General features: G+C 37.4%; 1 protein-coding gene across 30 annotated transcripts in view; it reads left to right on the top strand.

Annotated features, from left to right (window-relative positions):
* DLG2 (discs large MAGUK scaffold protein 2) overlaps nucleotides 1-23,425 on the top strand; it is a 1,053,560-nt gene that overhangs the window by 593,028 nt on the left and 437,107 nt on the right. For 5 of the 30 annotated variants that reach the window (XM_074816369.1, XM_074816365.1, XM_074816361.1 and 2 more), the window contains exon 1: nucleotides 2,160-2,638. The exons of 24 other annotated variants lie outside the window; for them this stretch is intronic. In XM_074816369.1, the coding sequence (XP_074672470.1) occupies nucleotides 2,321-2,638 (318 nt within the window). In that variant the 5' untranslated portion in view covers nucleotides 2,160-2,320. Of the gene's footprint in view, nucleotides 1-2,159; nucleotides 2,639-19,111; nucleotides 19,224-23,425 lie in introns of those variants that run through there. One more of the 30 variants, XM_074816366.1, reaches the window with a different exon arrangement.

The following is a 23,425-nucleotide window of genomic DNA, read 5'->3' as shown; positions in this document are numbered from 1 at the left end:
TAATATTTTTTTTTGGGTGGCCTGTTTAAAATTTATATGTGAACTTTTTTTGACTTCTACAATTATCCAGATTTCTCCAAATAGCTTTGAAAGGCGTATTTAAACTGGGTTTTTTGGATTCTGACTGGCATCTGAGGAAGCTGCAATAGCATCAGTATATTCTGGAGTGAGTCTTTAAATGTATTTTTATGATATATAAATATGTTATTATTTTATGTATGATTTATAGCATCAGTTAATGGTAATCTATATATGTGTCTTACACAGAGGTAGTCCTGATGGAAATTATGCAGTAATGATTTGGATTATCTTCTGGTAGACAAGTGTTTAGGTGCTCAGTGTACCCTTGATCACTAGAGGAAAGCAGATTTCTGGACAGCTTGCACACCTTCACTCCTTATGCTTGAGTAAAATTGCAAAAACATGGTTTCAGTCTTACGTATCTTTACAGTTACTTTACATGTAGAAATGTTTACCTTGTAGACTCCCTTAGTTCAGATTTTTACGTGCAGGCTTCCGTATCTACACCCAATTCAGAAGTGTATTAATATTTGTTTTTCAAACATGAAGTGACCTGAACTGTATGCAAAGCTGTGAGGGTTCTTGCAGTTGGGCACTTGTTATGTGAGAGGACACAGCCAGGTGTATGATTTTGGCTTTTCAGCAAAGTTGTGAATAAACCTTGCATTTAACATGATTGTAGTATAGCTTGGGACAAGCACCTTGAATGAAAATACGGTTAAAACTGATATTAGTTTCACATGTGAGAATTTGAATTACAATGTTGTCAAAATATTTTCTCCACTGTTAGAGTGTTGCCATAATTTTTCATTATGTATTTCAGCAATGTCTAAGCTTAGAGGAATTTTAGGTTAGTAATTTAGGAGGAATTAAATAATTGAATCAAGTCTTATTGTAACAAAGCATTTGTAAAAATTCATTTATCTCATTTGAAAGTGTATTTGGAGGTAGTCAGAGTTGTCTCTTTGTCTGAAATCTTTAAAAGTAAATTTGCTTTAGACTTTGGAATGGTAAAACTATGCATATCACTTCTGAATTCCATTTAATTTTTGTGTACTTAAATCCTAGTTGATCACCAATAGACATAAAAGGATTCTGCCACACGGTCCTGTATTTGTTTTTTAAAAATCAATTAGTTATTTTCTATCATTAGAAGTACCTGAGACATGATTAGGTTAAAAGAAAATCTCAAAAAAAAAAAAAAAAAAAAGTAGATATTTAGGGATCCAAGATCCACTGAGTCTTAAGGGGCTAAAGGCTTAGTCACCTGAAACTGGAGTATACCCCTGAACCTCTCCAGATACTTGAAACAATCAGCCTAGATTTTATACACTTTACACCCTTGTCACTTCTATGAGAAGAAAGCAAAGAAAATGCTTGCAAATAAAGATTGCAGGAAAAATTAGGGAAAAGAGATTGTATTAGTAAGAAAAACCCAAGAGGGGATTTACAGAAAACTTTGTACAGAAGGTTACTGGCAAGTGCCAAAGAATTTATAAAGGGGAAAAAAAAAAAAAAAAAAAAAAAAGAGGAGAAAACGATACATCAGTCATAATCTTGAAGACTTTATGCACAAATAAATAGATTTACATTTCTGTATATAAGCTGCTGGAGACCTGTTAATTTGTTGCGTAGATCTTTTCTATGTGGCTTTATTTTTAAATTCAGCTCTTGCTCTGTTTCTGTTATGTTTATGTACATTAGTACATACCAAAGTTTATGCTACGGTTTAGCATTTAGGGCAGATAACATTCTTCCTGAACTTGTCATTTGCATCTTCTGATGCAATTTTGTTGACAAGGTCTTTTCAGGCATGCAGGGAAGAAAAATACTCCAGCGTCTGTTTTGATTATTGGCAAAGGAGTGTCTTTTTCAGTAGTTTGTCTAGATGCTATTTCCACAAGAAAGCACTTTGCCTGTGAAGTTTGTACATATAAATCTGCTTCAGCAGGGTGCCTGCAAGTTGGGTCAGGGTCAGCTAGAAAAAAGCCTTAAATCTTCCTGAAAATTGCAAGAGTGCTTTTTGTTTGGTTTGGATTTTTTTTCCTCCCGCGGTCTGTCATCCGGAGAGGGATGCAGGCGCGCGTCCCCAGCCCCGCAGAGCATTGATTGCTTCTGCCTGCAGCGGGGATGCTGTCAGGGCGCTGCGCGAGTGGAGTCCGAGACTGCCACAGAGCTGCTGCCGCCCTGCCCTGCCGCTAGCTGTGCCAAGGGGCTGGGGAGGCCCCGCCGAAGGACCTCGCGGCTGGGAGGAGAAGCACTCTCATGCAAACTGGCCAGAGGAAGCGCTGGGTGCGCCATGCACGCACACCTTCCCAAGCAGCACAGCTGCGGCAGGGGGTCCGGGGGCTCGGATGCCGGCAGGAGCGTGCCTCCAGTAGCCAGGGATGGCCACTGCGCCTGCCGATGGCACCAGCATCCTCCGGGGCTCCAGTGTAGCTCTCAGGCGCTTCCCTCTTGGGGACCTGGGGGAGCCAGCCAGAGCAGGGGCAAGTTTGTCCCTTTGTGGGACACTGTGCGGAAGAGCCCCCACAAATCCCCAGCCAAGCCACAGGGCAACCCGGGCGAGTGGTGGTCAGAGTGCGCCTGTGCCCACGGCTGGTCCCCCCTGGTGCAGGTGAGCCAATTCTTTGCTCTCCAAGCGACTTAGAGGATGCTCCAAGGAAAGAAAGTGAGGTTTGGTGGTGTCGGCAACTTTTCGTGCTGTGTCTTGATTTGTGTTTAGTGGTGCCTTCTGGAAAAATTATGTGCAAGGGTGGGCTGTCATTGGTAATGTCTGTTGTTTGAATATTGATTCTCTGTGGCCTGTGGAAATTGTGGGGTCCTCTTGGAAGGGTTTTCTTGTTAAAATGTTTTGGTTTCTACCTCCAGGTTCTACAGACTTTGTATTCCATTGTGTTGTGTAGAGAAAGGATGTGTTTATCCCCCCATGTAACGGATTTTGCCTGCTTCTGTAAAGAGCTTGTTTTCAACTATTGCATGAAATTAATAAGGATATTTTAAACAGAGAACATGGGAGGCGTGTTTCAGATGTATTAATAAGAGGAAGTGTGACCTGGTTTTCCTCTTTTGAACTTCAAATGTATTGAAATCTTTAATAAATATGAAATAGCTCTTTAGATTTCACAAATCTATAGATCGTTATTTATTGGCAAGGCAGTGTATTTTCAAATATAAACCAAACAGGGTCTAGGATGTGTACAGATACCTGTAAGCAATTAGACCGAGAATGATCACACTGTGAAATAGAAATCATAGTGACATTCATATGATGGTTAATATTAAAAAGCATTAGCACTTCTTCCACTGATGTTTTCATTTCTGCCTTGAAAAACTTTAAGCTCATTCAAAAGCTTTACATTGTGTCAACATCAAATCCTCTTGTCATGATTTCACACTAAAAAAGCAGAATTCAATGTTGAAATAGATTTTTGAGATGTATGTTTACTTACCGAAATAGTATACACTAGAGTTTAACTAGCCTCAACCCACACTGAACATGCGCACCCTCTCTAGAGATTAAATCAATTCTTTGGTGGAAATGGTTTTAATATATTTTCACTGAACAGAAAAGCAATAAAGCAAAGGATTGTCAGATAGTGTAGCTGTACTTTATCTTTTCTTATGGTCTAAAAAAAGTGATGCTCTGTTGACTAAAAGTGATTGCTATATATGAAAAGCTTCATTTTTTACCTCAAATCTATTATGAAGTAAAAAAACTAAGTTTGTGATATATTTTAGAGTGAAGTGACCAAAATGTTGCATGTGACTACAGTATATGTTATACATTTTCTGTCATATACAAAGCACATATAATTATTTATGCCAGAATAAAGCCAATGTTAAAATAGTATATAAAACATAGAACGAGACTTTCTTCTAATTTTAATTATGAAAAGCTCTAAACATTTTCTTGGGCTCTGAAGACTTTGGTTTTGGAAAAACCTTGAAGGAAAAGAAAAAAATTGTAAAGGAAAGAGTTCCTTGGTTTTCAAAGATAGAGAATTTAGAAAATGAAGGAGGTATTTAAATAAATTAAAAAAAAATAAAGGCCATTTCTAAGACTACTTCAGTATTTAAGTTACAGGTGCATTGTAAAGTTACTTCAGTATTTTCAATGCCTTTGTAATCACATCCACTTGTGTTTAGATAATGTGAAATTGTCCAGGTGTATGTACTTCCTGATATCTAATTTTGAACTCTGCACCATAAACTTTCTTTACTGTATGTTCTTAGTGCCAACTACCTTACTCTGTTTAGGAAAGTCCCTTTCTTGGGTTCTGCCTATAATGAATCAATCTACCATCAATCAAACTGATGTTCTGTGCCTAGGGATGAACTGATGTACTTATTTTGGCAAATACTTGGTGCTTTTTATGTCATAGAGTTGTGAGATAGTTTGTTTCAAATAATAATCTTTTTTTCTCTGTACAAAGTAAGCATTGTGTAAGCTATGGGAAGAAAGGAAAGAGTGTGTATATATATGTTCATGTGTGTACAGATATTGTTGTATGTACATACACTTAGACAATATTTTATCAATTACATTGCATAGATGCAATGTGGGAAAACATTATAGAGCTGCCTTTAATAATTGCCCTTTGATGATACAAGTTGAAGTCAGTGATGTTTTTTCAGGGCTATGTTGACTGGGAAAACTGTCATCTTTCTTGTCAAAATAAGGAGCAGTAGTGAAACAGCTATATTTGCTAGCCTAAAAAATAGAAAAATTTATTTGAAATTTCCATCTTACATGTAAATGTGATAATAAATAAGCTAATGACAACTTCAAAGGTGGAGGGATTTTTTCTGAAAGGTTCTGAGCAGATTTTTCTTCTGCTTGACATCTTTGGGAGAGGCTGCCTTCTTCAAGCATAGGAAAGATGTAACACCTTGGAAAAACTGCTTCTTGATTAGTACTATAGTACCAAATTTAATGCACAGGTCCTTAATTCCTAGAGTGAGTACTAGACAGCTGTGACTAATGTACCTTTGTCATCCTGATCCTAATAAAAATGTTGATTTTCTTTACCAGTTTCTTCTTCTTTAGTATGTCAGAGCAAAGAATGGTGCTCTGGTATTAATATTTTAATTGTCTTAGAAATTCTGCTTTGCTAGGTTGCATGTTTGTGTTTGCTCAGTTTCATGTTGAGTTGTGGCTAGAAACATACTCTCTCTATATCCAAACAGAAATTAATTTGAACTTACAAAAAAAAAACCAAAAACCAACCTCTTAATTTTGAAAGTGTGTTGAAATAAAGTTTAGATGAAAATTTGATTCCAAGACCTAATTTTTTTTTCCAGTCCTTTTTGAAAAACTCACTTACAGTTCTGTTTTCTTTATCTAAAAGAAAAAGAAGAAAACAAGGAAAAAAAAGAAGAAAAGTAAGTTAATAGGCAAGTTTTATATGTCCATGTTGCCTGGAAATATTTCTTGCTTCTTTGCAATGCACCAGCTATCTCTATCACTGTTAGCATCATGGAGTCATACAATTTGTTTGATTCTCAGTGTTTTCACATCTAAGGTCAGTGTTACCCTAACTGTGAGAGATCTGAGAGAAATTTTGGGAGTGGAGGGTGCAGAGGCAAGGAGGTGACCTGACATTTTCTACGGGTCATTCTAATGTTGGCTGTAGTTTGGAACATTGGAGGTACTTTCCCTGTTGGTACATATAGACTGCTGCCACACATAATCTACCAATTAATCAGATTAGATATATATGGTAACGTGTACCTGAAGGTGTGCAATGAACAGCTATTCTTTGTGCAGAAGGGATGGAGGGATGTGAGTCCGTATTCCCCTGATTAAAGGTTGAAGAGGAAATTGCAGAGATTGAGCTGCCATGCTTGTTTTAAGAAGTACAAGGTATAAATTTTAGTTTGTGCTGTCTATATGAAAGAGGGCTTCCTCTAAACACCTTCCCAATATGTGTGTAACTGCATGTTTTCAGATTCCGAGAGCTTAATACTCTGTTAAAGGGGAAGGAAGAGGTAGAAGTGGCTATTTCCCCATTCAGAAGACAATATTGGACTCAACTTTAATTCAGCTAACTCTATTCGCTATTAAATTTTGGGCCCTTCTATTTTGAAATGTTCTCAAGGAAAAACATCTCATATGAGATAGTATCCTGGATGTGTCATCTGCAAAAATGCATACATGTGTTGTGTTTTGAAAACTTACATAGAAGTGTAAATCTTCACATATTTTTAACTAGTTTACTGTCAACGTCAGCTTTGATGACAGTTTTGGTTGGGCTTTTTTTCCCAGCAATATCAGAAGAAAGTTTTTTTGCAGTCAGTGTCTTTTTTAAAAAATAGCATCACTGAGCTGTTTTGTTACATGGTAGAGAGGCTTGTAAGCTAAACCCTAGTTTGTAGATGTGGCATGACTTAAAAAAGGTAGTGAGTAGCCAAATTTTGAAGTACCAGCTGAGAATCGTCTTTTGTCTTTGAAGGCCTTTGGCGCTAGTGCTGAAATTTCAGTATATCATTTGCGAGCTTTTTGCATGGTGAGATGGGGTGAGAGCTGCCTCAAGGCATTCTGCTGCACTACTGAAGCAGAAGGTCTATTGCAAGAGGTACTGGCTCTCCTAACAGTATAAAGAAATGATTTGTCATCGGTTGTGTTTTTGAAAGCTTAGATTATTCCTTTCAGGTTCACAGATTCCCGCATCTAACTGGCCATTCTTCTGTCAAGTCACTCCCGGCAATGGAGGTACATAGAGCTGTTTTAGTTAGCTAAGGGAAATCTTTTCACTCTAATTTAGTATGTTCAAGTGCCGGTAAAACAGCAGTTAAAGGAGAGCCAAATAATGCTTTTTATTTGGCTTTTAAACTTTTTTCTTTTTTTAATCTTCAAGACTATTAAGAGATAGATGTCGTAAGTCAAGTGTCAAGATTTGATGTAACTCTGACACTGTTAAGAATAATAAAACAGAGAGGAGTAACTGGGCAATTTCCAATGGAGAAAGAGTTTCACATCCCATTGTCAGGCTGGTATGCTCTTATCAACTCCTAAGTTTTAGGAAGATGTATCTTAATTCAGTATCTTGCCTTGGATGGATCATTGTGCTGCATTTATAGAAGTAAACTAATTTGTACATCTTTTAAGTGACAGCTGCATAGATTGCTGACAATGTTTCAAAGAGGAAATACAAAATCTGTTAGCATGTTCTTTTGCAAGATGAGTAATATTCTTCTACCAATTCCTGTATGCAGTCCCACTGACTGCCATAGGACTTTGAGAAGTCTACAGCATCCTTGGTGACATTCATATCTGACACTGTCTCAGGACAGCTGCTTTAGAAAACGTTATGCTTTTACATTCATGTTTAACCTATTTCTTCTACCAAAACCAGGAAAGCATTGTTAATACTGAATTCATAGCATTTAAGGTTATACTTGACATAAAAAGGAGGTCAAAGATTAGCCTTTGAGTCCACTGCGTTGAGGTCAGCAATCTCATTAGCAATGTAGGGAACGTTCCTGGTCAGAACTAACTTGAAATGTTCATTAATATTTGTTTGGAAATATGATTTCTGTAATGTAATGGCTGTTCACGTGATTCTGATTTGAAAGATGAACCTTATGTCATGAAAAGACCAGAAACTAAACATACTGAGACACATTTGGACTTTTTCTATAACATCAGACTTAGGAAAAAAAAAAAAAAAAAAGAAAAAGAAAACCCCAGCACTAGGCATGAGGCTTTGTGCTCCGCAGATTTGGGAACATGGGGATGTGTCATTCATTCCAGATTTTCCGCCGTGTCTCAAGGGGTCCTTCAGCCACCTCTGGCTGGATTGATAATGCAGCATTGCTTTGCAAAGGCCATGGGGAGTAAAAGAAAAGTGGATATTCTTTTCTTTTGTTGTATAATATTCTGCCTCCTTCTATTAATGTATCTGGTCTTTCATCAGTGTTAATATTTTTGATAATACATAATTTTAAGTGGCAGCAAAGACAGTTTAGAAATAGGCATGGTTACACAGATCATGTAAGTGTTTGTGTGCAAGATGTTCTATATATTTTCATTTAAATACTGAAAAGGATAAATATATGCTATGTACTGTACAAACCAATGATTGTCATGATTTATAGCTTATCTACACACATTTTGGCTCCTGCTGATTTTTCAGTCATAAATATGTTAATGCTTAATTTGCATGATTTGTTGCACCATATTTAGATTTGCATTTAATTAATCCCATGTTTCAAAGTTTCTCCTCCTAGATGATTCAAGAAGCCAAGAACATTTTCTCCCCTTGACATATAATTTGGCTTCTGGGATTTTCAGGGGGGATGAAAGGGAGCATGGGAAGGGAATTGTAGAATTTGGAAGGGAATTGTTTGTAGCATTGGTAATTGGCAAAAACTGCACAAGTGCTCTGATAGTCCTCCTGCTATTGATAAATTTCTCTAATATTTGGCATGTGTATTTACCCATGGATAAACTGTTCATCATATTTGAGAACAGAAGGGCATTTCCCTAGGACCAGACTGGCAGAGTCCAAAGGGATTCATAGCCTTTTTTTTTTTTTTCCCCCTTCTTCACTTTTTCTATAGCCTGCCATGTAATCCATTCCTAGGAATATCAAGGCATTTTCACCTAACAAAGCTCCTTACCATCACAGGAACTTACAACACAGGAAGGTCTTTGATCTGTCCTGTATTACTCTGATGGCAGAAGACACACTATAGGATTTTAGTCTTCCTGTCTCTTATATTGACTCGTGAGGTTATAGGTTGCTAAAACTGTTTTATGGCATGTCAACAGGATTGATAGACTGGATGCTCTCTGCACTAAAGGGAAAAAAAAGGGTTGCCTTATGGCTTGCTTAAGATAATAGGAATAAGATTCGATAACCCTGGTTGTGCTCTCTGTCTAATGTTCCGCTACATTTAAATTAGGCATTCAAAGATGCAAAACCTTCACAGCAATGCAACAAGATGGTTTTGGTCTAATCAAAACAAAATAAGTGAAGGATGATGCATGACAGCTGGATGCTGAGCAATGGCTAAGATTGAGATAGAATTTGTCTCAGCTATTTTGGCATGACTTGAAGACACAACCTGAAAATTGATTTCTGTTTTGGAAATGGCTATCTCTACTATTCTGGGGTATTTTAATCAACTGTGAAAATGTCAGAGTTCCCTACAAAAAAACCTAAAGGGAGTTTCTGGTTGTAGTAATGACAGGATTTACAGAGTTTGCCAAATTAGCTCTCTGTTTCCTCATGTCTGCATGTGGCTTTTGGATGAAGGATAATAAAAATAGAGCCAAAAAAGCCAAAAAAGAATTATGGATTAAATTACTTTGGTTTTCAGAACTGTGTTTGCTTTGAAATAAGCCATAGTTTGTTACAATAGAGTTCATAAATTAAATAACATATATTAATTTACCTTATTGTATAACTATTTTTTTATAAATTACTACAATTAATCAGATTAATTGGCTCAGTGGCCACCTAATTTCAAAAAATCCCATTGTTTTGAGAGTTAGAAATACAAGGATCAAAAAGGACTTCTTTATGTATTCAAAATACAAGTTCTGTAATATCTAAAATGAACATCAGAAAAACAAATAAAATAATCTTTTCTGTAAATTCCAGTTGTGGTGTAAGCTTTCTTTTAAGTCACAGGAGCCAGCTATGAATGCAGTACAAAATCCAATTTAGCAAGTAACATCTGGTTTTGTTTTAGATATGTTATACTTTTAATGTGGAGTTTTACCTTTCTGATTAAGTATTTGTACAAGAAGCAGGTTACTTCAGCAGCTGAAATTGCTCATATAACTGGTCAAACAGAACATCAGACAAATTATTTTCATTATGCATTTCAAATAAGAGCAGAATGCTTCTAGTTACACACATTGGAGAGCAGCTATGCTGCACTCAGATAGGAAAACAGTTAAACAGAGGCTTTTAAGACTCCTTGTTTACATTTGTTTTTCATTTATATTCTGATAAACACTTCCTCATATTGAACTGGTATTTGTTGCATTCACAATCACAGAAACTTTTGCTATTTATCTGTGTGCTGGTTTGTCCAATTTTTTATGCCACAGTCATCACTCACCTGATAGCTGAGCACATTAAATATTTATTGAAAATGTGAGTAAGGCCTAAACTCTGTTTTTACTTTTTTTTTTTTTTTCCCTCCATTCTGTAGGGTCTATTTTGTGAAATATGTGATTTTGACAGCTTTGTGAAGGAGAAATGCAGCTGTGTTCCACTTAAGAGTGGCTGCCAGAGGAGTGGGGTCCTGGCCTTACGCTTTGCTTCCTTCATTGTGATGCTTTGTACAGTTGTGTACTGAGCTCAGAGAGCTGATATGCCAGAATGTTAAACCAGAAAAAAAAAAGGTGTTTCAGAGACCTATTTCTTGGCCCAGCTTGATGTCCACTAGCACAGCTTCTAGCACCAGCACAAGGCTGAGAGGAGAAGCATGTGACAAGGGACATGTCCCAGAAGATAGCACGCAGCTGTGTCTTTCAAGAGTAGTCACACTTAATGGGCAACCTGATGTCTGCACTTGGTTTTGACAACACAATGGTGCTTGGGGACCTCTTTGTGCTAAGTGCAGAAACTTGTATCAAGCTCTTAGCTACCTCCAAGAACTCCGAAAAAATAATGTTTCATTTAGGAAATGGAGAGTTTGGGGGACCCCTTGTTCCCTTTCCCTTTCTATTCTCACTTTCTGTTCAGCAGACACATCTGGGTTCTCCTGAAATCTGTCCATCTTGCAGTCATGAGTATAGAAGTCACTTGTCACAGGTCAGTTGTAACTGAATTTAGCTCTGGGAGACTGCAGTCAGGCAGATAGACTTGAACAGGCAAATACTTTGCAAGAAGAACCAGAAATTCTTATCTAGGTATTCAATAAGAAGACAGTAAAAAAATCAGAGCCCCGATCTCACATTCTCTCTGGGGCTGATACTTTCACATTTGCTACCATGTTCTCAGTGGTCTTTGTACAGCATTGGCTTGCTCAAGCATAAATTTAGAGTCACGTGCTTTAGGCCTGTAGAAAAGATACACCTCTATTCTTTTATTTTCCAACAGATTACTTCTCAAACACAACTTTTTTACATAATGTTAGTAAGACATAGTTTCAAACAAACAAACAAACAAAGCCAAGCAACCAACCACAGTCATTAAAACTTACACTATGTAGTACTGAAATACACATCTTCCATGAATATGGCTGTGGTTCTGTGCAGCAGTTTTCTTAGCTAGATGTTATTTCTGCTCCATCAATAAAATATCTCACTCCTATGAGATGAATTCTTTTCCATTTTTAAATTGTGTATGTAAAAGTAGAAAAAGGGTAACACTGAATATGCACATTTATATTGTACAAGACCTTTATACATTCATGGTTTAATACATGTAATGTTTTAATACATTTATAGGTAAATAATAAAGTTTCAAGCATCTAGGCACAAACCAAAGCAGGACAGATATTCAGGTCACGTTTTCTAATGATTGGCAAAGCAAAGATTTTTTTTTTAAATTCCTAGGATATCAAGTTATTAGAAATAAAAGATCTAAGCAGTTTGAGCATCATCAGTTTTCCTCGTTAGACATGTACATCTCTGACTTATCAGAACTTGGCACAGAGCTCCTAATTTCAGACTTGGGAGAGATTATGGTACATTCCTCTGCACTTCTTCCTAACATGCAGAAAAAACACATGTGTGGAAGTAAAACCAAACGGTTTGTCATGAGAACCCATAAAACGTGATTGAAATCCAGCTTCCACTGCAGCTTATTAATGTTTTTTCTGGCTATTCATCCTGCTAATGTGCATGCATTTGTGTATGAACTACATGAAAACTTTTGCAGTAATGATATTCATTCAGTTATTGACAACCGTATATCTTCAGTGCCCATTGATTTAATTTTTCAGGAACTGCTTTTTAGCATTGCATGTTCAGAGCAGAATAGCATTATCAGGGGATTGATTATGGGTAGAACTTGTCTGCAGGTGAATAACCAGTAACAACTGGCTAGAGACGTAGTCACAATTTGAGCAGGAGGAAGTTAGGAAGTGATGGGAGAAGAGGGTGCCACATCTTCATACTTTCAAGGAGTCTAATTTTTGGAAACACTCACCTAGCTAGGCATCCACTGAACACAATCACTGGGCAATTCTGAAAAACCTGGCCTATAGGATTTTCAACAATTTTGAAAACATTTATAGGTTGCTATGATTATTATTATAATTCTTAATCATTATTATTTAAATCTTCAATGATTTTAAAGAAGTGAAACTCTACAGAAATGTAAGGGGGGCCAATACTAGTTTGTTGCAGTTTGATTTGACTACAACTTGCTTTTTCTGTAATGTACCACATGTAGACGTACTATATGTAACAGAGTCATGATATACTGCAGTTGCCTCTGGGGCAGTTATTAGCTTGCTCAGCCATTGTAAGTATAAAAGTGCTAGCAATCTGATCACTTCTGTGGGCATAAATACTGCCTTTTGTAGTTCTTTTTTCTTTGAGTTGTCATGGCAGTATTCTCAGTGGATCTTCTGTTTATACTGAGATGCATTTAAGTCTATGTGTAGTCAGCACAAACTGGGAACATTACTCTTTAAATAATTTGTGCTGAAAATTGAGGTTATCACTCCTAGTTGTTTTGGTTTTAAGCATTGGTTGTTGTCTATCAGCTAAACTATTCCATGTACCAAGAAATAAAACATTATGTTAATCATATGGAGAATACAGAAAGGAATGAACCAGCTCTTTGTAGTGAATGAAAATGCAGAATTGCAGAAATATTTTGCTGAATGGCCAAAACCTAAAAAGCTCTTCAGATCCATAATTCTTGGGTCCTTGTATCTTCTGATGGTAGCCCTTGTCATGTCAAACCAAAAGGTTGCCTTTTGCTCATTTTATATGATGCCCTTTCAAAACACGTTTTGGTGCCGGGGAAATTTGGTACCTGTTTTCCTTCTCACCTTTGCCCCTTTCTGTCTTCTTTTTGAAAAGCCCCATTACTTCTACATAATTTTCTTTCATACTTCATCTGTTTTTTCACATTTTTGAATGGCTGCCAAAACAGTGGAATTACTGGGTTTACCTGTATGCTCTTTGTCTTATTTCCAGATGGAAGTCTTTTTTCTTGTGGTTCACTTGCCAGGATTTGTCCTCAGGTGATAATAACTTTAATGTACTTTCTGCCAGTTTCTATTTCATTATGTTACCTCTTGCACTTGAGAGTTCAGCAAATCTGACAGAACAGCAAAATGGAAAAGGGAACAGAATTGCCACATCAGAAACATTTGGTGGCAGGGGGATGAGGGGTGACGGAGCTTGTTTTTGGTTTTATTAATAATAATAGCAATAATAAAAGCACAAAGATGAAGGAAATTCTTTTTGCAATCTGAAGTATTAGTTGGTGTTCAACAAATAACCAGGGGCAGGAAAGGTGATCAAAGCAAAATTGATCCTGTTTGTGTTCGCTCCAGATGTCATTACTGCCTGATGTCTTGACATTTCTTAAAGCGCCTCAGAAGGAACAGCTGTGTGATTCTTTTGTTCTCTGACACATTTGTGAGTTAGGTCAGTGTTCATTTGATTTCAGACTGGCAAGGCTGAGGCTGGGAGGTTAACAAATATTTTATGGATTATACATAAAACAGAGGGGGAGCATTGCATTTTCAACCCCTTTATCATAGCTTAGTCCCATAGGCAACAGATGGACTGGACCAACCTGCACTATTTGTTGAAGTACTCTGATTTTTAGCTGGTTTATGCTGGGTTTTAGCTAACGCATCTATGTGGAAGGGCATCTAGAATCTGTTCTCCATTGGACCTTCAAGGCCCTGTGCTTCTTGTGGCCACCACGGAGGTGTGGCATCAAGCCCAGTCCCCTTGCTGGAGATCTCAGTGACTTCCTGGATCCATGAGCATGTGTATGTTGATAGGATTTCTATCTTTTCAAGGTTAGTGGTTCTTCATGGTACTAAAGACAACTGTGCAGTGGGTAGTGAGGTCTTTGCTGAAGTGGGTCAGTTTGCATCAGCTCATTCAATCTATGAGAAAATTCAGCTAAAGGAAGGGTTGTATTCTTGGGGTGATGGACATATTGGCTTGAAGGTACAAAGCAATTACTCAACCAGCACTACTTCTTCAAGCCTTTCCATCAATACAGGATGGCTGCTTCAGCAGTTTGAGCTGACCTTATTGCTGGGATGTTGTGCAAAGCTGTACAACACAGTTTAACCAGTTCTCATAGTACTAAATTGGTAAAGTTGGAATAAGAGGAGAAAATACTGAAAATGTAAGAGCAAAACCATGACAAAAAGTCATTAAAGATAGCTGAAACTTCTTAAACAGTATTTTTCTTCAGGGACATCTGAAAAACAGAAGTTCCATAAGAAGCCATGGCAGTAGAGAGGAAAGTGAAAACTTTGTGGACCACAGTTCAGCACAGTGCTTAACACTGTTCCCTAAGCATGCTGAAACAGTCTATGTTAGTGGGACTTGGCATTACTGGCAATAATTTCAATGCTGAAGTCAGCTCAAAAGTTAAGTACCCTGCTGAACTGGGACCAAAGTAGTAGTCTCACCTAAAATTCTATTCAGTGATTAGATTTTTTTTTAGTTCATGCTATTGTCTTTTCCATTTCTATGTAAAAAAAAAAAAAAAAAAAAGAAGGAAAACCCATAAAAACTCTATTTGATATGTGAATTGACAGGATTTAAAAAAAATAATTAAGATGTTTTTAAAGTTGAATATATCAAATACACAGAAAATGCTACTCCTGTATTTATTTATCATTTTTTATTTATCTTGAAACTACAGTAGCAAAATTGGCAGACAAGAGGAATAAAGAAAATCATATTTTTGTATATGTCTTGCACTCAGATTCCATCCACCAAAGGAGTTTGAAGGCTGCAGAAGTCAATTTTAATTGCTGCAACGGCTGATCTTTAACTACTGCAGCACTAGTGGGAAGAGTTAGTGGAGGAGGATTTCAGTTGGACTGAAAGTATTATAAAGCAGTATTGCTGCCTCTGATTACTGAATGCAAAATTTCAGCCATTGTGATGCAAGAGTTTTGGTCTGGAACTAGCAATCACTATACTATTCTTATTCTTTGATTGAATATTCAGTAAGAACAACCACCAACGCCTTTCAGACTTAAACAGCACATGCATTTCTACAACCATGAATAAATACACCTGTATGTAAAATTGCATGGCTATATTGTTCTTGTTCTTCTAAAGTAAAAAATTTACAAAGTTAATCACTCAGTCATCTCAGTCATTTGTTCCTAATGTATTAGAGGTTTGTAAACAACCCACTGGCAAAATTCCAATGAAGCTTTATAGAAGCTATTCTCTACTAAAATTTATTTTAAAAATTAAACATTTTAATGTTTCATAGGAAGGCACTAATCCAGTTGGAGAGATGTAAAAGGGTGAAGTACAGTTAAGTAATTTCTAAAATTCTCTGCTGGAGACATAGTGGGGCATTTCCAGATGATCTGTTATATCAAATTATAAAAAATAATCTTACTGGTTTAATTATTTAACATTTACTTGATTGACAGCAGTACTTGTTTTCATAGAAATAAATATGTATTATAAGTGGCATTACACATATAAGGCATAAAGGAACCTGGAATGCCATTATTCCTATAAAACATAAGGGGGTACCTGGGACAGTTGTGCCTTTGTCTATACACTGTATGAGCTTTTATTTGATGTAGTTGCATCAGTTTTTGTGATACTTTGATCTTTATGCATTGTGAGTTCATTATTCATGTTTTGTCATCACTGTCTTGACCTGAGGTATTACACATCTGTAGTGGTTTTTCAGAGATACTGGAAAAGCTTTAGGTATCTTTAGGTAAGATCATTTTGTAAATATGATGGAAGTCTCCTGCCATGTGTTTTAATTGGAGGTATGCTAGATCAAGTTGTGGTGAGTTGGCCCCAGCTGGCAGCCAAGTACCCACACAACCACTTGCTCACTGCACCTGCAGCAGGGCAGAGGACAAAACAAGAACAGGAGCGAGAAAGCTCATGAACTGAAATAAAAATAGGGAATTTGCTCCCCAATTACCGTCACAGGCAAAACATACTCAACTTGGGGAATTTAACTTTATTGCCAATTAACAGAAAAATTTAATTACTGAGTTAGGTATTGAGAAACAAAAAAAGAGTTAGGGAAAAAACTCTCCTCAGACTTTCCCAGGCTCAGCTTCACTCCAGATACCTCTCTTCCCTCCTTGTTATTGCTGCAGGTTACGCTCAGTCCCTTTGGTGCAGTGACAGGTGGTGCAGGAGGTTGGGGTCAGGATGTAGCAGTTTCTCTCTGCTGCTCCTTCGTTCTCACGCTTTTGTTCCACTACTCCTTTCTTCTTCCTTGTTTCCTCCTCACCAGTGTGGATCCTCCATGGCTGCAGTCCCCTAGGGAAGTACCTGCTTCAGCATGGGCTTATCCATTGGCTATGGCCTAGAGGAGAAGTCTCCTGGAGACCCTAGAGCAGCCTTCTAGTACTTAAAGGGAGCTACAGGAAATATCAGGGGGTGTAGTGATAGGATGAGATGTAAAGGCTTCGAAGTGAAAGAAGGTAGATTTAGATTACATATAAAGAAGAAATTCTTTACTGTGAGGGTGGTGAGACACTGGCACAGGTTGCCCAGGGAAGCTGTGGCTGCCCCCTCCCTGGAAGTGTTCAAGTCCATATTGGATGGGGCTTGGGGCAACCTGGTCTAGTGGAAGGTGTCCCTGCCCATGGCAGGGGGGTTGGAACTAGATGATCTCTAAGATTTCTTCCAACCCAAACCATTCTATAATTTTGTGATTCATTCTACAGTCTCTCTGGGGCTGTGTCTTCTCTGCCATGCAAGACCTCCTACTGCTCTGGTTGTGTTGTTCCCTCATTCTCTCCTCGGCATTTTCTCGCCTTTATTAAATATGCTCTCACAGAGGTGCCACCAGCTTGGCTGATGGGCTCAGCTGTATCTGTCATGGTCCGTTTGGATTTCTCAAATTTACAGGACAAGGTACTCTGTAAACTAAACTTTATTTTATGAGTTTATTAAGAAATCAAACAAACAAAGTAGCTGCAACCATTGTCTGCAACCATGAAGAACTGGCTAATTATTTATGCTCCCACTTTTAAGTCTTTCACTTTTCTGAGAAGCAAATGGTACTGATTGTGTTGTGTGATAATATAAACAACTGTACTGGGTGAAACCAAAGGTCTATTCAAGCCATTGCACTAAATAATGTACTGAATGCTCATGGAAGGAGTTTTAACAGAAAGGGTTACCTGCTCCTTGGTATATGCAGTTCACATATTTCAGAATTTCCACTACGTGAACAGCTTTGCAGGGGTATCACATTTTAGTTAATAGCGAAGTATTTTTGCAACATTTAAATTAGTGTAGAATTTTCTCATTAACCAAAGCAATAGCAGGTGCAGGGGTGGACGGCGGGAAGCAGCTCTCAGTCTCCCTTTCCTCATCTCCATTCTGCAAAACTCCACAGGTTTTATTACAAAGTCTTCTTTGGGTCTTTTCAGAAATTGGTTTGCTCAGGAAAAAAATTACAGTCTTGTCTTTAGGCTGTTTACCTTTTTTTTTCTTTGAAAATCTTTATATCAATTCTTTTAAGAAACTGCTCATCAAAATGTACTTACGCTACGTTGTGAAAGGCTTTCATGGTTTTTGAAATAAAATATTTTGTTCTAAACCAGGCAAAGTTTTAGGATTTTTTAATGTTTCTTCTCCATTTTTTTTAATCACATTTAGTTGCTCAACTTTACTTGATTTTTCAAATATATTTGGTCCATCTGACATTGTTTTTCAGTTAACTTTGACCATGGGTATTTGGAGTCCTAAAATGAGTTGTTACTAGAAGACAAAAAGAAAAAGTTTAATAGACGGGGAAGGACATACTTTTTAAGCCCACTTGTTTCCTACCCTTGTCCCTAGTACTATGTAGTTTTCAATCTCTCTCTGTTCACCCCTTCTACCTCTCCACAGAGAATTACTTCCTATTTCCTTTTGGAAATCTGTTATGAGAAGGTGAGGACCTGGGGAATATAAAAGTTGTTATTTCCAGTATTTCATCCTTCATACCTGATATTTCCATTTCATCATGACTGCCTAGCAACTCTGACATTCAGATTTGCTTTAGAGCTTCTTTGGCAAAGGGTGACATCTAGTTCCAGTAAATCTGTGTAATGTCAGTCTTTGTGTGAACTGTCTGAGCAGACAGCCTGCACATACGCTATACCCTCCCCAAAAGACGCCGTCACTAAAATCCTGACTTTTTTGAAATCTTCAAGATTTCTCTGGGCTCAGGATTTTACCATGGGTAAAACAAACATGCCTGTCCACTTCTGGATGGAAGTCCTGTCATTTCTGCAGTGTGATAATGCCACCCATAAGTGCAGGGAAAATAAACCTCAACAGGTAAAGAGAGGTCTCAGTTGTACAATATCTCTTTGGCAATGGAGACTGGAACAGCATTCTTTGGGAGAGATAAGGAATCATCCGTCACTATCCTGTCATTGTTAGGGTAGTTTTCTTGGATTTAGTCACATTAAACAAATCTTCGTAGTTTGATTCTTGTGGTTTGTCACCAGAAGTCCTTGCAATGCTTTTTCTCATGCCAATTCAGTATTCAGTACCTTTCAAATTTTCCCTCTTTTCATGAACATATCTTGGCTGTGATTTTAAGGAGGTCTGAGAGTTTAGGTGCTTGCTGCATTGAAATATAAATGTAGGGAGATCTCCTGAGTTCCACTGAGGAAAATCAGCTGTGAACAATTTAGTCCTAAGTAACACAAAGAGAACATTCGAATTTTCACACATGTATTTTCACTTCTGAATAGTGGAACGCTATCTGGTTAGGCAGTTGCACGATTATCGCAAAGTGAAACAGCTGTCTCGGCTCTAATCTTGCCCTCCTATCCTTCCAATGAAGCATTTTGATTAACTTTTTATTCTTAGGATAGCAATTTGTACCAAGGATCTAATTAAGAACTTTATGTAACACAGCCAAAGTCCTCCTTTTGCAAGTCTGTCTCACCTCAGTCCTACTAATCTCGCAGCTTTCGGTATGAAGCATTCTGAAATGTCTGATATTTCAAGCTATCTCTTCTGGTTGAAAACAATTTCAGCTGTTGAGAATCGGGAACAAGATTCTTATGATTCTTTTGTCTCGGTAAGGAAAACTGTAACATATCTCTAAAATAAGGCATGTTTTTAAAATTTAAATTATGAGGGTTAGGCTTCTTTTGGGGGGGAAATGGCTTAAACCTGTACTTCTCTGTTGAGCTGAATGAACTCAGACCTCTGACCATAGGTCTTCTGTGTTTCTTACTGATGAATGGGCAAGTGAGAAAGAATACCCTTTAATAAAAGCTGGTGATTTCTGGAGAGAAGATGAATAGTTCTATATATCTGGAGTTAAAAGATAGTGCCAACATTTCTATTTTATCATTACTTTAATGATAAAGAAAAGAGATAGCTACATTACATATGATTCTCATTTCCAGAAAATTATATAATTGAGATATAGCTTTTAAATGAAAAAGTATTTCTCAACTGTATTTAATAAATATAAATTGAACATATGGGTATTACTGCTTATCACCAAATGGCATACAGGAATATGATACTGTATAATGTCTATAAAATAAAACAATTAAGTTGACTGATCTATATCTACATCAATATGCATTACTACTTTTAATCATATTTTACTTTCAAATATTTTGAAAAACATTTCACTTATAGTGTCATGTGCACTGGAAATATTTATTTTCCCATATGCAGTAGTATCCCAGATGCAGGGTGATGCTTTTGGTGCCTGGGTTAGATACGCCAGACAGAGTGTGCTAGAGAGGAAAGAGAGTATCTTGCTTTCTTCTATGTATCTTTATTTCACGTGAAATATAAATTTGATGGAGTATCTTTAATTGAAAATACACTAATATTGTGCAGAACAGACATATATCTGAACTGTTAACTATATTATCAACAATCTGAAGAATTATTTAGGTACTAACTCTATCAGCTCAGTATTGACCTAGTAAGTGAGCAAAACCAAGTGCCTTCAATACCAGATAGGCTGATAGCAAACGATGCTTGGACCCCTGTTTGTGTATGAGCAGAGAGCCTATACTGTAATCGAAGAAGACATTTCAAAGTATGTCACAAAGCATATAGTAGCATGTGAAGGATGGGCTGGCTTTAACTTTGGAGTTTCTTGATTTCTCCTTGTTACGGCTGCCCTAAAAAAACCTGGTGCCTCTCGCAGATTCTGTGTTCTTCTTGCTGTAATATTTTCTATGTCATTTTTCTCCCATTCCTCTGAAGCACACGATGTTCCCATTTCTTGTCCTCCCAACCAAACATTTATTTAGTATCCGGGTCAGGTCTGCAGTGGGGCTTTTATATGTTAGTGTTCAGAATTGGTGCACCTGCCTGTGAAGTTGGTTAGCTTTTGAAAAGGACCATCAGATTATGTGTTAATTTTCCCCAGACGTCCAATGGCGAAAGTCAGGATTTACAACAGGCTGAGAATGGTAAAGGTGATATTTCTGCCAGGCATCATGATTTACTGGATGAGGGGGATGTGTTGAAAATTTTCTGTTTCATTTGGAGGGTGGAATTGGTGCCTAAAAACACAGGGTAGGAAGAGACTGGATCTATCCAAATTGCTCTTTGATAAAGGCTGCCTCGTGTGTGAATGTTGATGTTTTTTTGAGGCTGAAGCACTGTTGTACAGGTGCAAGGGAAATCTGAGTTGCTAAAGCTGAATATTTTCAGGACTGCACTCTAATTCCGATGCCTATATTCTACCTACATCCTGCCTTAAGCAGCCAGCTCCATTTGTGTTACCAAATCCTATGCTTAGTCCTTTTCCAGGTGTTCTCTCCTAGCACCTGATATATAGTGCATAACTTCACTGCTTGCTTTGTTAGGAAATGTTTTCTTTTCCCCCCTAACAGTAATCAAAGCTTATTTCTGAAAGTCCTCTCCTGGAGCTTTTCCATTAAAAACAGAGAAACAAAACACCATCATATCAGAGACAGACATACAGGAGCTGCTTATTGTTATTGTTGTTGTTATTATTATAGGAAGAGGCTGCCTTGATGTTATGAACCATTTAATGTTCCAGTGTTTTGGGGATCATGTAAATGCATGGAAGGTTGTTGTGACATTTGAAGTTCTCCTAACTGATTTGCAAACCCGTGTTCTCAGTCTTGTAGATCAGTTCTGACAGTTTTTAGGTTTTATGCCTCTGTGATTGTTACATTCATTGTTCAATACATTGACAGTAAGAAGTCAATGTTGTCTCTGTGTACAAGGAAGATTGTTTCATTTTGTGGGATAAGTGACATTTAGTCATTCACACAGTAAATCCAGAGAGCGCAGAACTCTCCTAGTCCTGTCCAGGTCACTTTTATTAATGTATACAAATAGTAGCATCCTAGATTTCTGTGTTTTGTGTTTTGTTTTCTGTGTTTTTCAAGACAGAAAATGTCTTGAAATCTGTAACTAAAAGATATCCTATAATCTAAGAACGATCATATTTCAGAGTGGTGCCTTGTATTACTTTTCATGACTGCCTCATCTGTAAAAGTGCCATGTTACTTGCTGCTAGATAAGTCACTGTTAAAATTGCCCCCATCTATTTTAATTGAGATTAAGATAATCATTTTTTACCCAGTGTCTCTACACCCAATTCTAGCCCAAACAACACTGTTTGGAAATGACAGAATGCTAAAATGTGAAGATGGGGTAAGGCCTCATAGGTCATGTTGCCCATCTGCCAGAATGGGAGTACTGCCTACAGTATGTATTTTAGTGATTAGTGTAAGTTTATATAAAGAGTTTTAGGCGATAAGGCTTCTATCTCTCCTCTAGGGAGATTATACTACAGTTTGTTGCATTTGCCACAGTTGTATCAGTGTATAAAATCTGCTTGCCTGCTCTTGGCATGAAATTGAAAAATATTCCCATGTTAAAAATAGCAAAATATTTGCTGAAGATGAGGCAAGTATAGTTTTCCTGATATGAAGAGTTTTTCAGCATCATTCATAACATCAAAGAAATTTTTTTTACATTTCTTCCTTTTGTTTTAGTCCAACTTCTTAAGTCTGTCTTTTCAGTATTGATATACCTATTTGCACCCCTAATCTAATTTTGTTAGGTTCACAAGGATGCTCTTCCCTTGATTATTTCTTTACAGGAATTGCCTTCATTTTTTCCAGGCCTATAATTTTGATTTCAGTAAGGTGTATTTTTATGAACGTGTACAAGCTCTTTGAAAGACTGTCAGTCTTGCTGTTTATGCTTCTCAGACTTACAAAGACCCCAGGCACTTTCTTTACTTAAGCAATGACATACCGTAGAGCTGCTTTTATGGCAGTGTTACTACTCATCTCAAGTTCAGTCCCTTTATATGGTTTCATTATTCTACAAACATGTGGTGCCATGTTGCGTTGATTTGGTGTTTTGAAATTTTTTGGTAAATGCTATTTCTAAGAATTAAGTGGTTGACAGCGATAGCATCTTAATATATGTTAATATGTTAGGAGAAGAAGGTGTAGCTTTCCTTCTTCGTGGAAAGCTCCTCTATGAACAATAATCAATTGCTACTTTATGTGTTTCTATTTCTACATGATAACTTCCCTTGTGGCTGCAGCACTCCTTCAACTTTCTCTTTGTTGCTTCTGCTACTCAAGTCAACATTTTCTTTTATAACCAAAGGCCTTGCTCTTTTACTTTCTTCTGCTGTTCCAGTCTCACCTCCAATACATGATTTGTAGATTTATCAGAGAATAGGATGAATAGATGAAAGATTCTGAACAAATATCTCTTCTACAGTGAAATTTTAGAATAGATGTATTGCAGGCAAAGCAGAATTGATTTAGGGAATTTAACTTTATTGCCAGTTAATATAAACATTTAATTATTGAGTGGGGTATTGAGAAACAAAGATGACAAACAGTTAAACTAACACTTAGGGAAAACACTTCTTTGCCAGGTTCAACTTCACTCCAGGCACCTCTCCTCCTCCTAGTTACCACTGCAGGTCACACTCAGTCCCTGCAGTGAGGTGAAGGTGGCACAGGAGTCTGGGGCTGGGGTCAGGGTGTGGTGGTGTCTCTCTGCTACTCCTTTTTCCTCACTCTTTTCTTCTGCTCCAGCCCTTCACGTGGTCCACCATAGAGCTGTGGTCTGGTGTTTGTGCCCAGTAAAAGGTGGAAGGCAGGTATAATATGAGAGGCATGTTCCTTAAAAGAGGCACTCGATGTAGCAGATTAAAGAATAAGAAGGTACAAAGTCTAGAAGTCAAACTGTTTTTTATGCAAATTTTTAAACTATGAGAGAAACCAGTCCTAAAAACAAAAA

Source organism: Strix aluco, chromosome 2, assembly GCF_031877795.1.
Source record: "Strix aluco isolate bStrAlu1 chromosome 2, bStrAlu1.hap1, whole genome shotgun sequence".
NCBI classification, from domain to species: Eukaryota; Metazoa; Chordata; class Aves; order Strigiformes; family Strigidae; genus Strix; species Strix aluco.
Note: the sequence above shows the minus strand (reverse complement) of the source record. Positions and strands in the feature narration are given on the sequence as shown.